At 36.6% G+C, this 18,749-nt stretch overlaps 1 protein-coding gene across 1 annotated transcript in view; it reads right to left on the bottom strand.

Moving 5' to 3' along the window:
* Positions 1-15,242, bottom strand: part of p130CAS (Serine_rich_CAS and FAT-like_CAS_C domain-containing protein p130CAS) — a 224,606-nt gene extending 209,364 nt beyond the window's left edge. The window contains exon 1 of the mRNA XM_081747113.1: positions 14,559-15,242. Within this exon, the coding sequence (XP_081603239.1) occupies positions 14,559-14,588 (30 nt within the window). The 5' untranslated portion in view covers positions 14,589-15,242. The remainder of the gene's footprint in view (positions 1-14,558) is intronic.
* Between the last annotated feature and the right edge of the window lie 3,507 nt (positions 15,243-18,749).

Here is an 18,749-nt window from a genome sequence, read left to right as displayed (position 1 = left end):
CACTGATTCTATCGCAGGGTAAAAGAAATTAGATTGAATACCTCGTCTCAGTTGTCAGTTTCCTCCCGCTTCGCCATTCCATCAATTTTTTAATGATAAATCTATTAATTAGAAGTTGAGAATGCTCCAAGAGTAAAGTAGATTTCATTTCCTCTGTTGAAGCTCTATTCAAACCGGAAGTGGTTGATATTAACTATTTCTGGTTTCAACGTTTATCGCCATATAACAAACACAGTAACAGATAACAAGAAACTTTTTCCGCAAAGGATTGAGCGTCTCAAGACAACAAATCATGACAATTCATAACACTCTACGAAAACCGAAAGTTGTTCCAATTTACGATTTCAGTACTGGTTTCGGTAGAACAAAAACGGTAAAATATATCATAAAGCTGCTTTTTGCAATCGATTCACTGTACCAAGAATAGATTCTATCTCGTCCTTTAGCCCTTTATTCAAACCGGAAGAGGTTGAAATAAACGATTTTTGATTTCAACCTTTATCGTTATAGAAGAAAGGGATAGCGAGTAATGGCCTTTAGATCTGGATTCAGCGTGCGAGCAACAGGTTCTACCTTTGAACTTACAGCAACACTCTATTGCAACTAGTACTTATTAATGCACTACTTCAAGTTTGAGTGTTGAGTTCGCATAGTTTGGAAGTCTAAGCTTCACACTGTGTTAGCTCACTAGTGTTGTTTTAAATAGCTCATTCTTTGGAATTCGGAATAAAATGTCACTAAAGCTTACGGATTTTGGAAATTCCAAATAACCTCGTTGCAAATACTAGCAAATATATTTATGAGCAATAAGTGAAATCCGCGTAAAGTAGACCAAAAGTATGGCTTTCCTATCGCTTCGGGACCAAAGTATCACCTAATGCTAAAATATGGTTCAAATATGCATTTATATTAGCAATGAAAACTGTAGCTCTATAAATTTAATTAGACACGTAACAAGATGCCAGCATGCCATATAAATCCAGATTCCTGATTGTTATTAGATAATCAGGAGGAATCTCGTTCGCTAAAGTGTGATTTTTGTTCCAAAGCATAGTTTTACTTTAAATGTATACAAAGCTATCGTATTCCAGAAAATTCAATGCAAGAGTAATATTTTTCTCAATTTATCAATTATGTACGTAGACTTATTTGGAAGGTATTTCAAGTAACGACTGAAACATTGAGAAAATATAGTATGTTATATTCGTTACTTGAAATCAGTGTTTCTTTAAGACACGTTTTTTCGGGGCACTGCCCCCCGGAGCTCTGAGAGTGCCCCTTCGGAGGAGCCTAAAATAATACGTCTATAATATAATAATAAACAGAATAGTATCAGCAGTGCTTCCTGGAATACTAAGTATCCTCTCGGAACATTGTTTCTGAAAGAAACACTGCTTGAAATACTACCACAATATATTGAAGATTCAAAATCTTGACGCTCAATTTCCAGTAGAATGTTTAAAATGTGTACTCAACTTCTAACACTGAGGAATCTTTTTTTTTTTTTTTTTTTTTTTTTTAATCAATGCATAAGATACAATTTTATTCATATTCTTAGAAACAATGGTTAAATATTTATACAATTCAACGAAATGTTAAGAGCAATTCAAAAATCCCTTTACCATGAAGAGTTAAAACAAGATTTCAGTCACAGCATCTGTCTAAACGACAAATCGTTGAAAAAAGAAACAATTAGTTGAGAATCAGCCATCGACATGGAAGGCTATTTTAAGGGAACCTTTTGTCTTTTTTTTTTTTTTTTTTTTTATTAATTCATTGTTTAATGTGAATCTACTTGAATGTGCCATTACGGTTTGCTAATGGACTTGGAATTCACTAATGCATATTTCATGTCACTAAATTAATGTATGTGCTTAATGCCAGGCATCTGTGACACTTACTGCTAATATGCAACTACCGTATAATACATAGCATACTTAAGGGTCTTCACTACAGCGAAATTAAACTACCGCTAATTTTAGAGTTTTTCTATAATATCTTCAGAACAAATAAAAATATTCGAAAAGTAGAAACATAGTGAACTAGACAATACGATTTTGTATGTGATACCTTTACCACAATTCACCTATCTGCTTTTGGTACGCCGCTATTTACAGAATCCGCAAAAAATGCTAAATTTATTTACAGTTGCGAATCGAAATGAAAATGAAATGAAATCTTTAAGTTTTACGTCCCACGGTTATGCCGGTTAGGCTAAAGGAGAGGGTGATGATGAGAGATGAATGAAATGGTGGAATGAAGAAAGTGGGAGGAAACGGAAGAACCTCGAGAAAACCCACGCACACGGTGTTTGTCCACCACAAAGTTCACTTGGCGGGACCCGGGACCCCAAGCACCAGAGGTGAACGCTCTACTACTGAGCCACCGCGGACCACGGGTTGCAAATCGAAAGCACATAGATGAGTTGTGATAACGGTACCATATGCAAAATCAAATTGTCTAGTTCACTACGTTTCTGCTTTTCCAATATTTTTATTTATTTTGATGATATTACAGAAAAACTCTAAAATTAGCGGTAATTTAATTTCGCTGTAGTGAAGACCCTTAAGAATTATTTGAATAGGGAATATATCGCCACACATTCCAGTAATTGGAGCAGGGGAATAAGCTTGAAATAAAACAATCCTGACCAGACGGTTGAATTTTCAGCTGGATTTATATATAGATTTAAAAAATTGGCGATGTGTCATATTTTATACATTCTTCCCAAACATCTTGAAGACTGAGAATAAGAAAACGAACAGAAAACATTGGTAGACTATTACACAAACAAAACTATTCTAAACGTTGATGGATCTGCTACAGCTTTTGCCTCAATCAGAACCGTTCGCGATGTTGCACTATTATAACCTCTGATTATACACACACACACACACACACACACACACACATATATATATATATATATATATATATATATATATATATATATATATATATATATATATATATATAAAATTTGAGTTTAGTGTCCCGGCCAGCAACGAGAGGCTATATGATACGTAGACCCACAGCTTAACTTGGAATCCGAACCAGAAAAGCTTACGCTGAGAATTGAACTCGGGTCTCCCACGCCGAATTATAAAAATTGTATATTGTATGTATTCGTTAGACAAAAGTTGCAAAAGTTTGATTTGTTTCAACTGTACTTCAAGTGAGTGATTTCTTTCGTAGTTCTCTTCTTTCACCTTCTGCCCCAGTAACCCTCCGAAAGTCCGTAATTGATACGTGAAATAAATAAATAATATACTGGAATATTTCCATGATCTACACATCATTCGAGAGAATTTCACTTTACTTCAGTACTTTTTGTTAATTGTGGTCAGCGTGTTGGCTTCTGTGTTGCAATGTAATACATATGATTCGTAGAGGGGAAGGACAAAATCAAAATATGAGGGGCTGCACTGGGGCATCGTTTGCTTAAGAACGTGCCCTGAACAAGAGTGACATATATAATCACAATTTAATTTATTTTGATTCCAGGGCAATGGTTAACAAAACCGCTCCTTTCCCCTAGAAATACGAAAGTAAGAAATTAAAAGTCAACGGTAGAAGTGATGAGAGTTCTTGCAGGAAGGGCAGTGGCTGGCTAAGAGTTCTTGCAACCGACCGCCAGGAGGATCCTCGCAGAGCAAATTCTAAACTGAAATCATCAACTCTTTCTCTTTTACGTAAAATACGGAGGACAACCCAATATAAGCGTTAAGTCAAGAGATCTCAACCTTTTCCGCTAACGTACTACCAAAGCTTATTAATTATTAAAACCACCATAAGTCGTATGTTCAACCAACAGCGGCTCAAGCACCACAGTTTCAGAGATTCTGAGTCGTAAGATTAAGTTTCCGAAGAACGTTTATTATTATTACTTTTCTACGTTATTTACTCTTTACCTTTTTAGATAGTATGTAGAAAGTAAAATGAGCAAAACAAACTCTTGGCATTTTCTTTTGTATAAGGATTTCGCAATAGTTTACAAAGAGCATAATTGTACTCAACATTATTTTATGAGGAACATTTTATTGCTTTTGTTGTAGTGCTAGTCAGTTGTGAAGTAGTATGTTTATGCAATGAGGCCAATCGCTTCATATGCAGTACATCTATTTTCTCACCTTGTACGACTTAAAGAAATACCTAATTCTAATATTAATAGTAAGCTTCATCGTGAAGAAGGTAGCCATTACCCGATGCATTGTTACCTGCAGCTGAAGTTATAGCCTATTGCGATTGGAATTAGCATAGACAATATTATGCTGCTTTTCATCTTTATTATGTAGCAAGAAACTTACAAGAGAAAAAGAATTACACTCAATTCTCGGCTTAACGGATTTTGCATGCAACGGACACAATCTAGATTTCTGGAGCAGCCGACTTAGTTGGAAATCTTTGATTTGAAATTAGAAATGTTTGGTTGAATGTCTGGACCCTACTCGTCCCTATTTGTAATGTAATTGGGAGGCCACGATGGCTCAGTGGTAGAGCTCTTACCTCTGGTGTGTGGAGTCCTTGGTTCAATCACCGGCCAATTAAGTTTGTGATGGACAACGTCGTATCTTTTCGCATTCTCATTCCACCAATTCTTCCATCATCATTCACTTACCTTAATCATCCGTTTCCCATAGCCTAATGGGCAAAATGATGGGACGTTAAACTGAAAGATTTCATTTCATTTTATTTGTAATGTAATTGCAGATATTACGACTGCGAAACTTACGGACGATCGGCAACATTGTCCCATTTTAGTCCGTTAAAACCAAGGATGTTCTAAAATAGAGAATCTGCTCATACGTATCTTCATCATATAAACTCAATGAAGCCAAAAAACAACCGAGCATCGTCTGAGCCGGCACTTCTGATTCGCTACTATCCTTTCCGCCATTATTGTTGGCTCGAAACATTGCGATCTTACTGGCGAGGAGTGGGCAGAGTAGGTGTGGCAAAGTTGTGACGTATGGCTTCACGATTTTGTTGCATGGGCAGATCCTCTATTTTATAACATCCTTGGTTAAACCGACGAATGAATGTAGCCGCAAGCCCTAGGTAAATTGCCGCCCCGTGCAGTAGCATCATCATTTGGCCTCCAGAAAACAAATCTTAAAAGACACAAGGGAAAGTGCACTCGCACTCAGAAAGGCCTCTACACTACAAATAGAATCTCGTTTTCTTTGTTTTTTTTCTTTAAATAATAATACATCAATGAAAGATAAAGGAAACACACATGCAGATGAAAGATGGTAATCCTTTTTACACAATTCAATATCGAGCCTCAATCTAAATATATCAGTTTACAATTCCAGTGTAACTAGCACTTTTATCTTTATTTCTTGCTTTTTCTTCTACATTTGTTTAAAAAACATGTTTCCAACTTGAGTGATAAGGAACTTGTTTGTGACAAAGACACGACTAGTTTTCGTATCAAAACTGTGATAAGTAGCTAAATGAAACAGGTGTTCACTACTGTTCAAGAATTAAGTTTTTTGTATTTGACAACAATCAAGTAATTCAGGCTGGGATTTGTTTGACCGTTTGCTTTAGTGCTGACCATGTGACCTTAAACTAATGTGACCTAATCATGATTTATGAATATAGTACCAGTACTCAAATAAAAGGTCAGTTTAGTAAATTTGGCTATCAAGATCATAAAGTCTGTTTCCAACAAAAAATATTTATTTTAAATAATATAGTTATGACAGATTCTGCTGCCCCATGCAAATATAGTACAATGTTGCACATAAGGTAGAGTTGGCCCTGGCCGCAACTAAACACAAGGAGAATGGTTGGATTTCACGTTCAACGTTACTTTTAAGCACCACGGATATATTAGATATTGACTTAAAACTCAACATAGCATCCGAAATACATATAATTCAACCGGGAATTGAATGTGGGTATCTGGAATCAAAGGCGAGAACGGTAACTATTTATCCACGAACTAGTTCTAGGAACAACATGGGTTAGTGATAGAACGCTCACTCTGAATTCGATCCTCGACCATACGAGTTTGTAATGAACAATACTATGTCTGTGGGCTTTCTTGAGCACCGCTCTAAGTAAGCAATTAGACGAAGAATTAAACAGCATTATACGTTAAAAAAATTCGAAACATTATAGGAACATATAAGAAAATTCGTATGACAAGATGTTTGCTAAATAAACAAAAGAAAGTAGAAAGCTATGGACAAAATCTAAAATTGAGATTCTCAAAAAAGTTAAGAGTCTTCATCCCGGCGAAATTAAAATACCGCTAATTTTACAGTAATCATGTGATATCTTCAAATAGATAAAATATAATTGAAATATGGAACAAGAGCGTCACAGACAATATTATTTTGCTTGAGGTACCGTTATCACAAGTCACCTAGCGGCTTTCCGTTTTCAGCCGTTTAGAAAAGCGAAAATAAATGCCGATTTTCAAAATGGCTCGAAATCGAAAGCAGATAAGTGAGTCGTGATAACGGTTTCTCATGTAAAATAATATTGTCTATGGCGCTCTTGTTCCACATTTCGATTATCTTTTGTCTATTTGAAGATATCACCTAATTACTTTAAAATTAGCGGGAATTTTAATTTCGCCGGGATGAAGACTCTTAACTCGTTTATGGAACGAAAAATGCTTCTAAAATCTAAAGCGTTTTACACGTAAAAGTAAGCTATTTGTTGTTATGTATTAACATTGTTAGTGGAAACCCATTCATACAACACAAATACTGTTCCTTCACGCTGACTTGTTTTAACGAAGGAAAACGCCGACAATCTCGGCGGAAAATCATAGAAATCCACCCATGTTCACGCCCTCAATGAACGTATAAGGTTCCACCCTCATCTGTGTTTGTATAAGATATCCGCCGACGGCCAAACGTCTATTGAAATACAGAGGAACCCCTTCCATAATCCTTGGCGGCTGAGTTCATAGAATTGGACATACACATGCGAGCGTGAAGCTTTTGGATATGTTAGATCAGTGGCGTCAGGGGTACTAAGCAACGACCAGAGTGAAAGGGGAAAGAAAGTGAGTAATGCCTAAATGCCTGGTTCTTCAACTGTTTCTCATTGCACTATTGGTCGTGACTTTCGTTGTTTCTTTTTCTGGAGCCTTTGTGATAGGTTGGAGAAGCATATCCAATGACAAACTTCTGCCTAGGTAAACTAAGCATCCACGTAAATAACCCAAAATTATAGGATCCTCTGCTAGAGACGAAATGATACACATTGAGGACTTCCGAAAGAAATACAAAATAATTTGCATTGGAAAGTAAAGTTAATATTTTCGGCTATTTAAGGTTATTTTCCTCTTCTCAAAGAATTAGAAAGACAAAGCGAGAACCCAACATTGATTAGTTTAGGCCTATTTTAATTCGAATACTCAAGGGTTTGAGAAAGAGAACTTCTATTTTTTTTTTTTTAACTAAATTTATTTCCACGGCTTTTTTTGTTCGTAAAATTTTGGGCTTTTTAAAAATTTGTGCTACTAAACAAAGACCAGTTTGTTTCATGTCTTTTCCACACTAAAAAGCGACAGAAAGAGCTCGGCCCACCGAGTTCGATTCCCTGTGGGAGACCATTCATTGCATTATGGTAGATCGGGTTCCAACTTCAACTGAAGATTTATGTTTCATATAGCTATGTTGCTCGAAAGAAATGCTATAAATTTCAATAAGCAATAAATAATAATAATAATAATAATAATAATAATAATAATAATAATAATAATAATAATAATAATAATAATAATAATAATAATAATAATAATCTCTTTCTCAAGAAATGAGAATGAAATATGAAATACAGTATAACCTCGTTAACACGAACTCGCTTAAGCCGAACACTCGGTTAGGACGAACAAAATTTAGGTCCCGGCATCGTTGTACGTTATCTTATAGGAAGTTTTATCGGTTAACACGAATTTCGGTTAGCACGAATTACGAACTAATTTTTAGTCCCTTGAGTCAGTAAAGGTTTTCATTTAACACGAACTTTCAATCCTATGTTTTTTTGTTTGTTTCTTTTTGGATTATTTTTCTTATTTCAGATTTCATTCCAGATCGGTTTTTGTCATACAGTATTTATACAGACGAAAATTGCCTTGTAAATAAGAGAAAAAACAGAAACAGGTATCTTTCCTCTCTTATGAGTGGTGACAGCAGTCATAAATACCTTTCCGTTACTAGCGGTACCCAACCTGCTAGCGGAGTTATCAATTTTATAACTTGACCTGGATTTTCTGCGTGGAAACTTTTTTTAAAAAAATCTTCGAAGATATAATAATAAACTTTACTGTTTTCACTTTTCAGAGGATAATACCGAGACCGAAACTAGTCTCGATCTCGATCTTAACTCGAATTTGAGACCGAGTCGTGCTTTTCGAAATCGAGAAGAGACCGAAACTCTCAGTCTCGTCTCGATACAATTCTGTGGATGGTATCAAGACGAAGAATAGTCTTGGTCTTGTCTCGAATTTGGAACCGATAGGAGACCAAGACTACTCAGTCTCGTCTCAATACCATCTCTAGTGTTTTCTATAACATACATAATAAACTGTAGTGGTATGTATAGTCTGTATACTGTAGTGCATATGTATGGAGAAAATGCATCCGAATAATAAAATTTGGGTCCTCGGTTAACACGAATTTTTTTAACACGAACTCCTGATTTTTCACTCCCTTGGAATTCGTGTTAACGAGGGTTTACTGTATTTCAGTATGAAAGTATGAAATATTTCAATTATTGAAGAAAATAGATCTCCAATAGGGAAGAAAAACGGCGATTAAGTGGACGCAGTGGGTTGTCCAATTTTGCAGCCCATTGTTTATAGAACCGATAATGTTCAGTGATCAAAATGATCTCGTGTAAAAACTGATGGTGTTATATCAAACAAGTCTTTATATCATATTGAAATATACTTTTAAATTCGAAGATGAAAATTTTTTTTATACTATTACCAAGATTCTTACATGAAACATATTGACACGATAAAATAAAGCGAAAATAGATTATGTGGGTGACGTAACTTTCTAACAACGATATACTTGCTAAATACCCAAAGTGACATTTTTTTTTTTTTTTTTGTACAGAAAGATACTAGCTTCTTCGGACTGAACAGAGAAGTGTTTACCTAACTGGAAACGTCATTTAAGCATAATTTTATTGAAATTAAAAATGGTAAATTAGGAGTTTAATTCCTTTTCTTTCTTTCCTTCATGTCTTTTCTTTTTCTTTTTTCTTTTTTTTCAAGGTATAAATACTATTATTCTGCCTACAAGTTTGAATTTAGGCAACCCAAAAATCACAAATGACAGGATGTATAACTTTCAGGCACTGCAAAGGTAATTGGACAACCAAACGAACACAAGTGTTAAGTTGGGTTGCATAACATGTCAGGAAAAATACAATGTCGGTTTCAAAACACTAGTCAAGATAGCCCGTTCCAGATTCAACATAGGGTTCACAAGTACTTATATTTCAAAGGCACTTTCTTACTGTATAATATACTAAAGATAAACAAATATGGTAATTGCCTACGGAAATTATAAAAGCCATAATTTCAAAAAATTTCAATATCTTGAAAAAAAAAATAAATAAAACGACTTGTTTAAATTTCTCTGCTTCGGAGCGAAGAAACGTTTTTACGGTTATTTTCGAAACTGGTTCCTTGGAAGTATTTTGTATTTCAGATTCATTTCTTCATTACCTACCTTTACAACATTCAGTACTTGTAGGTAAGGCTTTATGTTAAATCAAGGACTGCATATTTTGATTGGTTTACAAAGTAGCATTACATTTCATCCCTGTAATTGTAAATTACGAGTTTCCCGGCTGGAGTTCCTCTGATATGGATTGCATGTTAAGCAGTAGGTCCCCGGTGTTGAAAAGGATGATAAATTCCAATACAGTGCGCAGAGTACGTTATGCAACCTAACCTATCATTGGAGTCATTTTGGTTGCCTTTACTCGTTCCTGAAACTTGTACATGTATGTGTTGTTATACATGTTTCTGGGGTTCCTAGATTCAATTTTAAAGACAAGAAAATAGCCACAAACTAATATATATATATATATATATGTAAAATCACTTCTGTTTTAAAGTATAAAATTACGCAGACACCTCATTCTCCGTTCAGAAAACACTTTACTGTGATTTTTTTTTAGATAGTTCATGCAAAGATCTAATAAGAAATCAATGTTCAAAATTAAAGCCATGGACGCCCATTTTGGTCAATGGCACACACAAGTTGCTTCAGAGTTTTAACGCTCCGACTTGAGCAAGATATTATGGGGGAAAATTTTAAAAATACAGGAAGAATATTAAACAATAAAAGTGCTTAAAAAACAGAAATAATAATAATAATAATAATAATAATAATAATAATAATAATAATAATAATAATAATAATAATAATAATAATAATAATAATAATAATAATAACAATGAGCTTAAAAGCAGAAAATAAGTCTTTATTATTATCTATAATAAATTTGAAAACTGTGTCAAGGTAACAAATTAATGCCTCCAAATTACCATCAAAACTTATTTAACATTAGGCATTAGTTTGTTTGGCTTTGTACAGACAGCAACTTTTTTTTGGCTTTGTACAGAAAAATAAAATGAAATCTTTCAGTTTAACGTCCAATGATTATATCCTTTAGACTAAGGGAGACAATGATTAAAAGCAAGTGAATAATGATGGAAGATTTGGTGAAATGAGAATATGGAAGGAAACGGGAGTACACAGAAAACCCACAGACACGATGTTATGCAACGCAAACTTACTTGGCCGGGATTCGAGCCAGGGACCCCGTGCACCAAAAGTAAGCGCCTTACTACCGGGGAACCACAGTGATCCCTAGTTAACCATGTCACCCTTTCTTTTCTAGTCCTTTCATTTCTTTTTAAAAAATGGACAGAAAGTGGGGAAATTAGGTAAGTGCGAGGAAACAATATTGAGGAAATAGTGGAAGGAATAAGTTAGAAAAGAACAATAACCCAGGTGGTTCGAGAAGTGGTGGAAGGAAAAGTGGTTAAGTATTGTCTAAGAAGAAACCACATGTGGAGGGACGTGTGGTGGAAGGAAAACTACGAAGGGGAACAATATTGTAAACGACAGAAGATGAACGGCAATTCTTGCATGCAACTGACGAAATTTGCAGGAACGTGTGAATGGAGATTTCTCGGCATGAAGTAATGGCTGAACACTCATGGTAGCGAAAGAAATACAAAAATAAGTATGGCTGTTTTAGGTACTAGACATGAAAAACGTCGTACATAGCCTTCAGTCATCTATTGATTAATGGCATCTAAAAATGACATTTACACGCGTCCTTCGAGTGAAATGGACACCGCTACCTTCGACAACTATTTACCATTTGGCCGTGAAGGAGCTGAGTTATACAATCAGTTACAAGGATTACTTTCCTCAACACAGCTTCCTTCCTTTTCTCATTCTTTACTATCAGCTTCCGAGAAAAAGAGATAGTTCAGCAGCGTTGGTAATAGTTGCATACTCTTTGAGTTCCGATTCGCCATATGTTCGAATCTGCATTCCTGACAAAGCTTAACTGCACGCTGCCGGAGTAACGAACGAGTGACCCGGGGGAAATCTCCTGAGCTACGAAGTATCATCCTCTCTCACTCGAGGCGTATCTACGATCGAGCTCAACGTTACCAGTACTTTGACAGTACTAATTTCACTTCCATATATTTAATATCTTCGTGAGGGGAATCTGAGTTTGAACACCATGTTTTAATAAAATCTTTCAGTTTATCGATCCATGATTATGCTCATTAGATTAAGGGAGACAATGATTGATAATGGAAGAATTGGTGGAATGGTGACGTTGGAGGAGACGAGAGTACTTTAAAAATTCATTGAAACAATGTTGTCTCCCACAAACTTAATTTTCCTGGAATCGAACTAGGAACCTCACGCACTGGAGGTAAGTGCTCTACCGCTGAGCCACCGTGCCCCCGGCATATTAATGAATTATATACTAATAAACTAATTAAAAAATTGAAACTCTTATATCGGTGTAAATCTTGTTCCCCTAGCATAATTTTAAATGGCGCTATTGAGTACATTATATCTCTATCATACTACATCCTACTATTTTTATTGGTTCATTTCATACAACTAAGAGAAACACAGATAAAATCCTCATTCTCAATTTTGTTTTCATTACAAATATATAATAAAGCAGTATAAAAATGGCTGCTTTTAAAAAGTGAAGAACACCCGTGAAAAAGGGTCAAATTTTAACGATTTTTATGGCATCAAGTGATTGAGGGCAACAAGAGGTTTCTGGGCGTGTATATTCATCTGTTAACAGAAAAGTTTGTAGTCCTGTGTAAAACAAGTTTTTAGAAAGCACAAAAGATGGCAGAAACAATGAATGTCCTAGCACTTGATGAATAAACGATGAAACATGGAAGTCTAATTCCTGCTGGATAAGGATGGTTACAATTGGGATTTGGTAGTTGTGTTTTGATTTCAGTGATGATTCTGATGGCTGCCTTCAAGTAGAAAGATATCGAGGAAATCTCAATACTTCTAGCCAAAGAATACTCTTTGATACGACCATACCGCATCGGGAATGAACCAGGGATGATCAGAATCGGACCCGGACACCAAATATCTGGGTACTCTTTTCTTGGTTCTGTAACCGGGTACCTGATTCTCTCTGGACCCAGAACCGGGTAGCCCGAATCCGAAGTTTTCTAGAGATCCTTAGAACGTAGAAGAGATGGAGGCCCAGCGTTCCAAGCTTTAAAAAGCTGATATTTCAGAAGGATGAAAATGTGACTTTCGTCGTTATTCCTCTGTACTCTTCAAGTGTATTTTTTTTTTTTTTTATAATGACATAGTACTACCAAACAGATACCCTACTTCTTTCGCGTCTGTGTCAAATACACCGCCAAATTGTGAGGTTAAATGCCCGGCAACGTCTTTATTGCTGTTACCAGTGTTGCACTGTACGCCGACAAAACTGTTTTTGTCTCCGTGAAGTTGCTGAAATACTGACTGTAGGAGATAGAGACGAAATAGTTGCTCAACTGTTTTGTCACCAGTGTGCGAACGTTCTTAATGGAAGCTGTGGAGCCACCGTGACTCAATGGTAGAGCGCTGGCACCTGGGATATCTAGTTTGATGCTACCTCCCACCAAGTGATGGTCAAGTGCGTGGGTATTTTTCGGAGTTCTACCGTTCAGGCACGTAGCCAAGGGGTGGGTCCGGGGGGTCCGGATCCCCCCCTTGTAAAAAATTAAGGAAGGATGAAACAATAAGAAACGAGAAAAAGAAGAATCAGCGTTAAAAACATAAAGCTACAGCAAGCGTATGGTTACTCTTTCTTATGAGGAGCTTCATGTAGAGGGAATTGTGTGTGTGTGTGTGTTGGGGGGGGGGATCAAGTTGAAAATGAATATTACTGTAACGGAGCATTCCAAATTCCATCTAGCTCCATGCTAATCCTATGAACAATTAATAATGATCGAGAAACCGGTTCGATCAGATAGACTCTTAAGAAGAACTTAAGAAACTCGAAATATTATATCTTTTTCAATACTTTTTTTTATATTCTTTTACTCGAGATTCTTTATTCTTTTACTCGAGAGATAGTTCGTTATTAAAATACTTACTAGCATATCCTCATTTTATTGTCCTAACAAACCAATATACGTGTTGCCACTAAAATAATTTAGATTGATCGAGCACCTGGTGTGTAACCAGAGTATTTCATGTTACCTCCCCCCCCCCAGCATTACGAAATCCTGGTTAAACGAACCAATATACAGTATGTTTACAGTAAAATAGTTCAGAATGATGGAGCCCCCTGGCGTGATAACCGCAATATTTCGTCACGGACCCCCCCCCCCTATTACGAAATCCTGGCTACGTGCCTGTACCGTTCCCTCTGACTTTCATCATTTCATCATTAGGCCTATCATCCATCTCATCATTAGTTTTTCTTGGGCTCGGTGCATAATCCTCGGACTAAAAAAAAAAAAAAAAAAAATAGTTGTGCGCAGGGGGCAGTGGCGGATCTAGAAGGTAAAAACTTGGGGGCCAGACTATGATAGGTATATCATGAGTTTATTATTAACTTTCAAAAATATATAAATAATAGCTTAATTATCTTTTTAGTCACTCAAAAAACTGGGAGGCCTAGGCTGCCCGGTCTCGGGCTAGATCCACCACTAACAGGGGGGTCGGGGGAAAGGAGTGTTTCAGGTAAGAGCCGTTGAATAACTTAGGTAAAGTTTTGGGAACATGTAAGATGAATTATTAGAGGTGAAAGGGGATGGCTCTATTGTTTCGTTCTGAGGACAAAATCTTGAGAAAACACATTGAGAAAGGTGGAAGGGGACATTGTATCCTCTAAATTTTACTGAGGCTGTACTGAGGCTGATTTCTTGCTACAATTTATAATTATAAACTTAATTAATATTTCGCTGCTTAATACTGTTGTCATTTGTTTAAACTCAAAACTAATTTTAAGCTTAAGTTACAAAACAATGATAAGAAATGTGGATGTAGCCTTGGACTTACCACTCCTTTCCAACGTTCAACGGTTCTCATTTTGGATTACTTATTAACTTCACGAGTTCCGCAGCTCTTGACACCGATTGACACAAACATAACCTATACTTTCAGAAACAGAACAGCGTTTCACTACAAGATACGGAAGCGAAATCACTCACTCACAAACAAAACATATAATAACTTTTTAAAACACTTCACTCGTTGACACCAAAAGGAACTACAAGACAAGACATATGACAACAGAAGCAATAGTGCTTCACAAGAGCGAAGAAGAAAATATTGCAGATCGGAACTGCGAACTTGTTCGCGCAGCGAGTTTTTCTCTCTGCAGCATTTGTTGCTCAAGGCAATCAGTTTAACTTTTCCTTCACCTTCACAAATCTCAACTGAACTGGCGCTGCGGTCTCTTTCTGGTTGTCTGTCGCCTCTTCTCCCCAATCCATATGCGGTGAGCTTTCCTCTTTGGTTCAAGAGTTCCGCACTGTAAATACATCACTTTTTTACGCGACGACTAACCTTCATGTTGTAGGTAGGTAGGTAGCCCCTGAGTGTGGGCGCTCCTGTGCTCTGTTCTCGAAGGATGGCAACTCCAAATCAGATCTGAATATTTATGGAGCTTCTAATCCCTGGCTCCACAATGACAACGACAAAAGATTATCATTGTTGACCTCCTCTTGTCAAAACCAATTGTACAGCTGCTTTGCTGAAAGTTTTACGAATTTTTCCCCTGTACCCTCTTCTTCTCCCCTTTTGTGGGTTCTCTCCAATGACGTATGTGTGGAAAACGAAGGAGGAGGAAGACGAATGAATATAAAGACATCCCACGTCATCTTTGCATCACAGCTGTGCACATTCTTCATCAACAACAGCCGGTGTGATGAAAACGTCTCCAGCAGAGCGCCTTTTTTTCAACGCTGGTCTCGATTGGAATTCTTGCGGTGCACGCAACACCCTCTGAGCTTAACGAAAAAGAAAAAGGTTGTAATATAGAGTCAAACAAATAATCCTCTAGGGACAACAAAGATATCGGAAAGCAACATCTTTCAAATTGGGAAATACCATCCAATAAAAGCTGTTAGAACTGTATACTCCAAGAAAATTATTAAAAACTCGGAACAATCCGTAAATTACAAAACTGCGTAGGCCCTATCTTATAACTTTCTTGCGGCTAGAGAGCTCACCTCTAATGAGAAGATTCCCTGGTTTGACCCCAAGATCATTGAATAAAAATTTTCTCAGAACCTCACCCAACCTCAACCTCACTCTCCTCAATTTAATATCAGCCTTGGCCTCTCAACCTAATCTCTATACATAAAAGAAGAAGCCCTGACTGACTGATTGATCAACGACTAGGCCAAATCGCTCAAGCTAGAAACTTAAAATTTGAGCAGGACATACGATTTGTTATGTAAGGTCCCACTAAGGAAGGATTTTTGAAAATTCGACAAAGAAAGAAGGGCGCCAATTACATGAAATTTGGTATTTTGACTTCTTATTTAAAACAATTAAAAATGTGATTCAAAGTTTTTTTTTTTTTTTTTTTTTTGATATTTCCTTGCGAAGGAAGAAAAAAGATGGGAAGAAAAACAGTCGGGGTTGCAATTATAAACTAAGATGGCCATATCTCGGAATCCCTTAAAGTTAGAGGCATAAAAACTGATGTTTAGGTTTTTAATTTAAAATAATTAATTAAGGACTTGTTTCAGCGTTTTTTAATGCTCTTTTAGGTGGGAAGAAAAAGGATGTGGTTGTAATTGTTAAAATAACATTGCCACATGTCAAAATCTCTGAAGATTAGAGATATGTCAGGTATATGAGAAGTGCGAGACCGTAGACGTTTAGGGGCAAAGTCCCCAACTAGTCGAAGACTAGTGCTGTTACAAATGCAAAGATGAATGAGTTTGAGATTGGAGAGTTTTTGAATTTTCGACATACAAAAGTTCATTGCAAATATTAAGACGAATTTTCTAGTATTTTCCATTTGTATTACGATAAAAGTAATGGGAAAACAAAAAAATAACATCAAAACTTGGGATTCATAATGGATTTAAGTGGTATGAGTCAAAGTGAAGAATGTTTTCGAGATACCGTTTATCACTGTGCAATTTGCCCGCTATAGGCTATTTTATTAATCCAATAAACATTAAAGTGCTGTTTTCTATATCGGTTTATATTCTTCTGTCAGTTTAAATTACAGATTTTGGACTTGAAACATTTTAGATACATGTACAGACCGGAAAGCGAAGCAGCTCTCTGTTACCTTTCCATATGCGGACTATTATTAATTGATCACCTTTAAACTAAATCTGACGACGGAGCACTTCATAGACGTGTTCGAACAGGCTGGTGAACAGAACGATTTCCATGCCAGAGGTATATATGCATCACAGTAGGAAAAATCTGAATTTCCTCGTCGTCTTCGCAGATTTTGCCATATTGGACGATGCTATCTCCTTCGAAGGATGGGCGTAGCTTTGTCTTCCAGACAGGAGGAGTCAGTGTTACAGAGACATCGCCCCTGTAACGCCCACAGATAATCATGGTGACCAGTGTCACTGACCGCATCTAACAATGAAAAGGATCCTATTGGTTGATTAAGTCTCTTTTATCTGTGTGTAAAGCTTATAGATGCAACTAAATACGATGGATCAATGGTAGGGAGGTCATCTATGACATGAGAGGTCCTTAATTCAATGCTAGGTCAAGTGAGATTAGTACTTCCCACAAACGAGAAATTTCTCATCTCGTCTCGATTCTTGACTTGTTTCGAAAATGTGACAGGAGTCGAGAGAGTTTCATGACCAACATTAGTTCATTGAAGCCTAACATCTCGAAAACATTCTTTTAGTATTACATGCCGTTTTAGTATTACAAGTGAGTTTCGTTTCACAGTGTGAAACCACAATAGACTTCCAAATAATGCAAATTCAATACTCAAACTTCAAGCGGGAGATCGTGGAGCATGGAAACTTCTCAGTTATAGAAAGTGACCTGCCAACAATGGCAGAATACCTATGATGATGATCATGATGATATATTTTTACTTCGTACCCTCCAAAAGAAACTATTTCCCGATTTTCCTTCAAAATCCGTCCGGGCAATTGTTAAGGTCCAAAAACGAGAATGTGGCGGGATAAAAGAGGATGTCTGGAAACTACACGTTTTCTTCTACTTTTTGTTTATTCTGTCATTCTTCAATCCTCAGTAACTTGCATTTAGTATGTCTTCTTGAGCCAGAGGTCATAGGCAAAAGCGAATGACGTCAAAGAATCCATTTTATGTAAAAGTACCTTTGTAGTTTGGTGTTGTATGCTGTAATAATCAATTGGCGGAATGAGATGTGGTCTCAGGATCAAGAACTGGATTTTCCTCGCGTGTCCATTTGCAGTTTTGTAGAGCTTTCAAGCTGAGCGCCAGGCTGTCAGTTAACAATTACGGAAGACAAGTGGGTTGTACCCTAATCTACATTTTCTTTATAAGGACATGAGATGCAAGTAATATAGGCCGTTGTTTAAATATACCACTGCAAGGAATCTGGGTGGATGACGTTTAATAGTACACTAGTTTGTTTATTGATGTTTGATTACATATAGGCAGGGGTTTAGCCAAGGAACAAATGGGGGACCGGGTCTCCCGAAGGATTTCCTATCCACCCGAAGTGGTTTGTCTCTTAAGTGTTTAGTAAATTAGTTTAATACTAAGAACAAATGAGAAATACTGTAAATGAATTTGAATGAAAATTTAAAATAATAATAATTTCAACCTACATTAATACGTTTTCAATAGTCCACTTTCTTAATCTATAGGGGCCGCGGTCGCTCAGTGGTAGAGCGTTCACCTCTGGTGCTTGGGGTCCCGGGTTCGATCCCAGCCCCCGCCAAGTGAACTTTGTGGTTGACAAACACCGTGTGCGTGCGTTTTCTCGGGGTTCTCCCGTTTCCTCCCACTTTCTTCATTCCACCATTTCATTCGTTACTCATCATCACCGTCTCCTTTAGCCTAACCGGCATAACCGTGGGACCTAAAACTCAAAGATTTCATTTTTTTCTTAACAACGTATTTACCTAAATAGATTCACACAGTTGCGAATTTATTAATATTCTATTGCATAACAATATATCTGAGTTTGATCTTAATTTTCTTTGCTTTTTAAACTTCCAAAGCATTCTATTCATGAGTATTGGAAGTCTTATAGAA

This window comes from Thermobia domestica, chromosome 18 (genome assembly GCF_964235325.1).
Source record: "Thermobia domestica chromosome 18, izTheDome1.hap1.1, whole genome shotgun sequence".
NCBI classification, from domain to species: Eukaryota; Metazoa; Arthropoda; class Insecta; order Zygentoma; family Lepismatidae; genus Thermobia; species Thermobia domestica.
The sequence above is the reverse complement of the archived record's forward strand: the minus strand, read 5'-3'. Positions and strand labels throughout refer to the sequence as shown.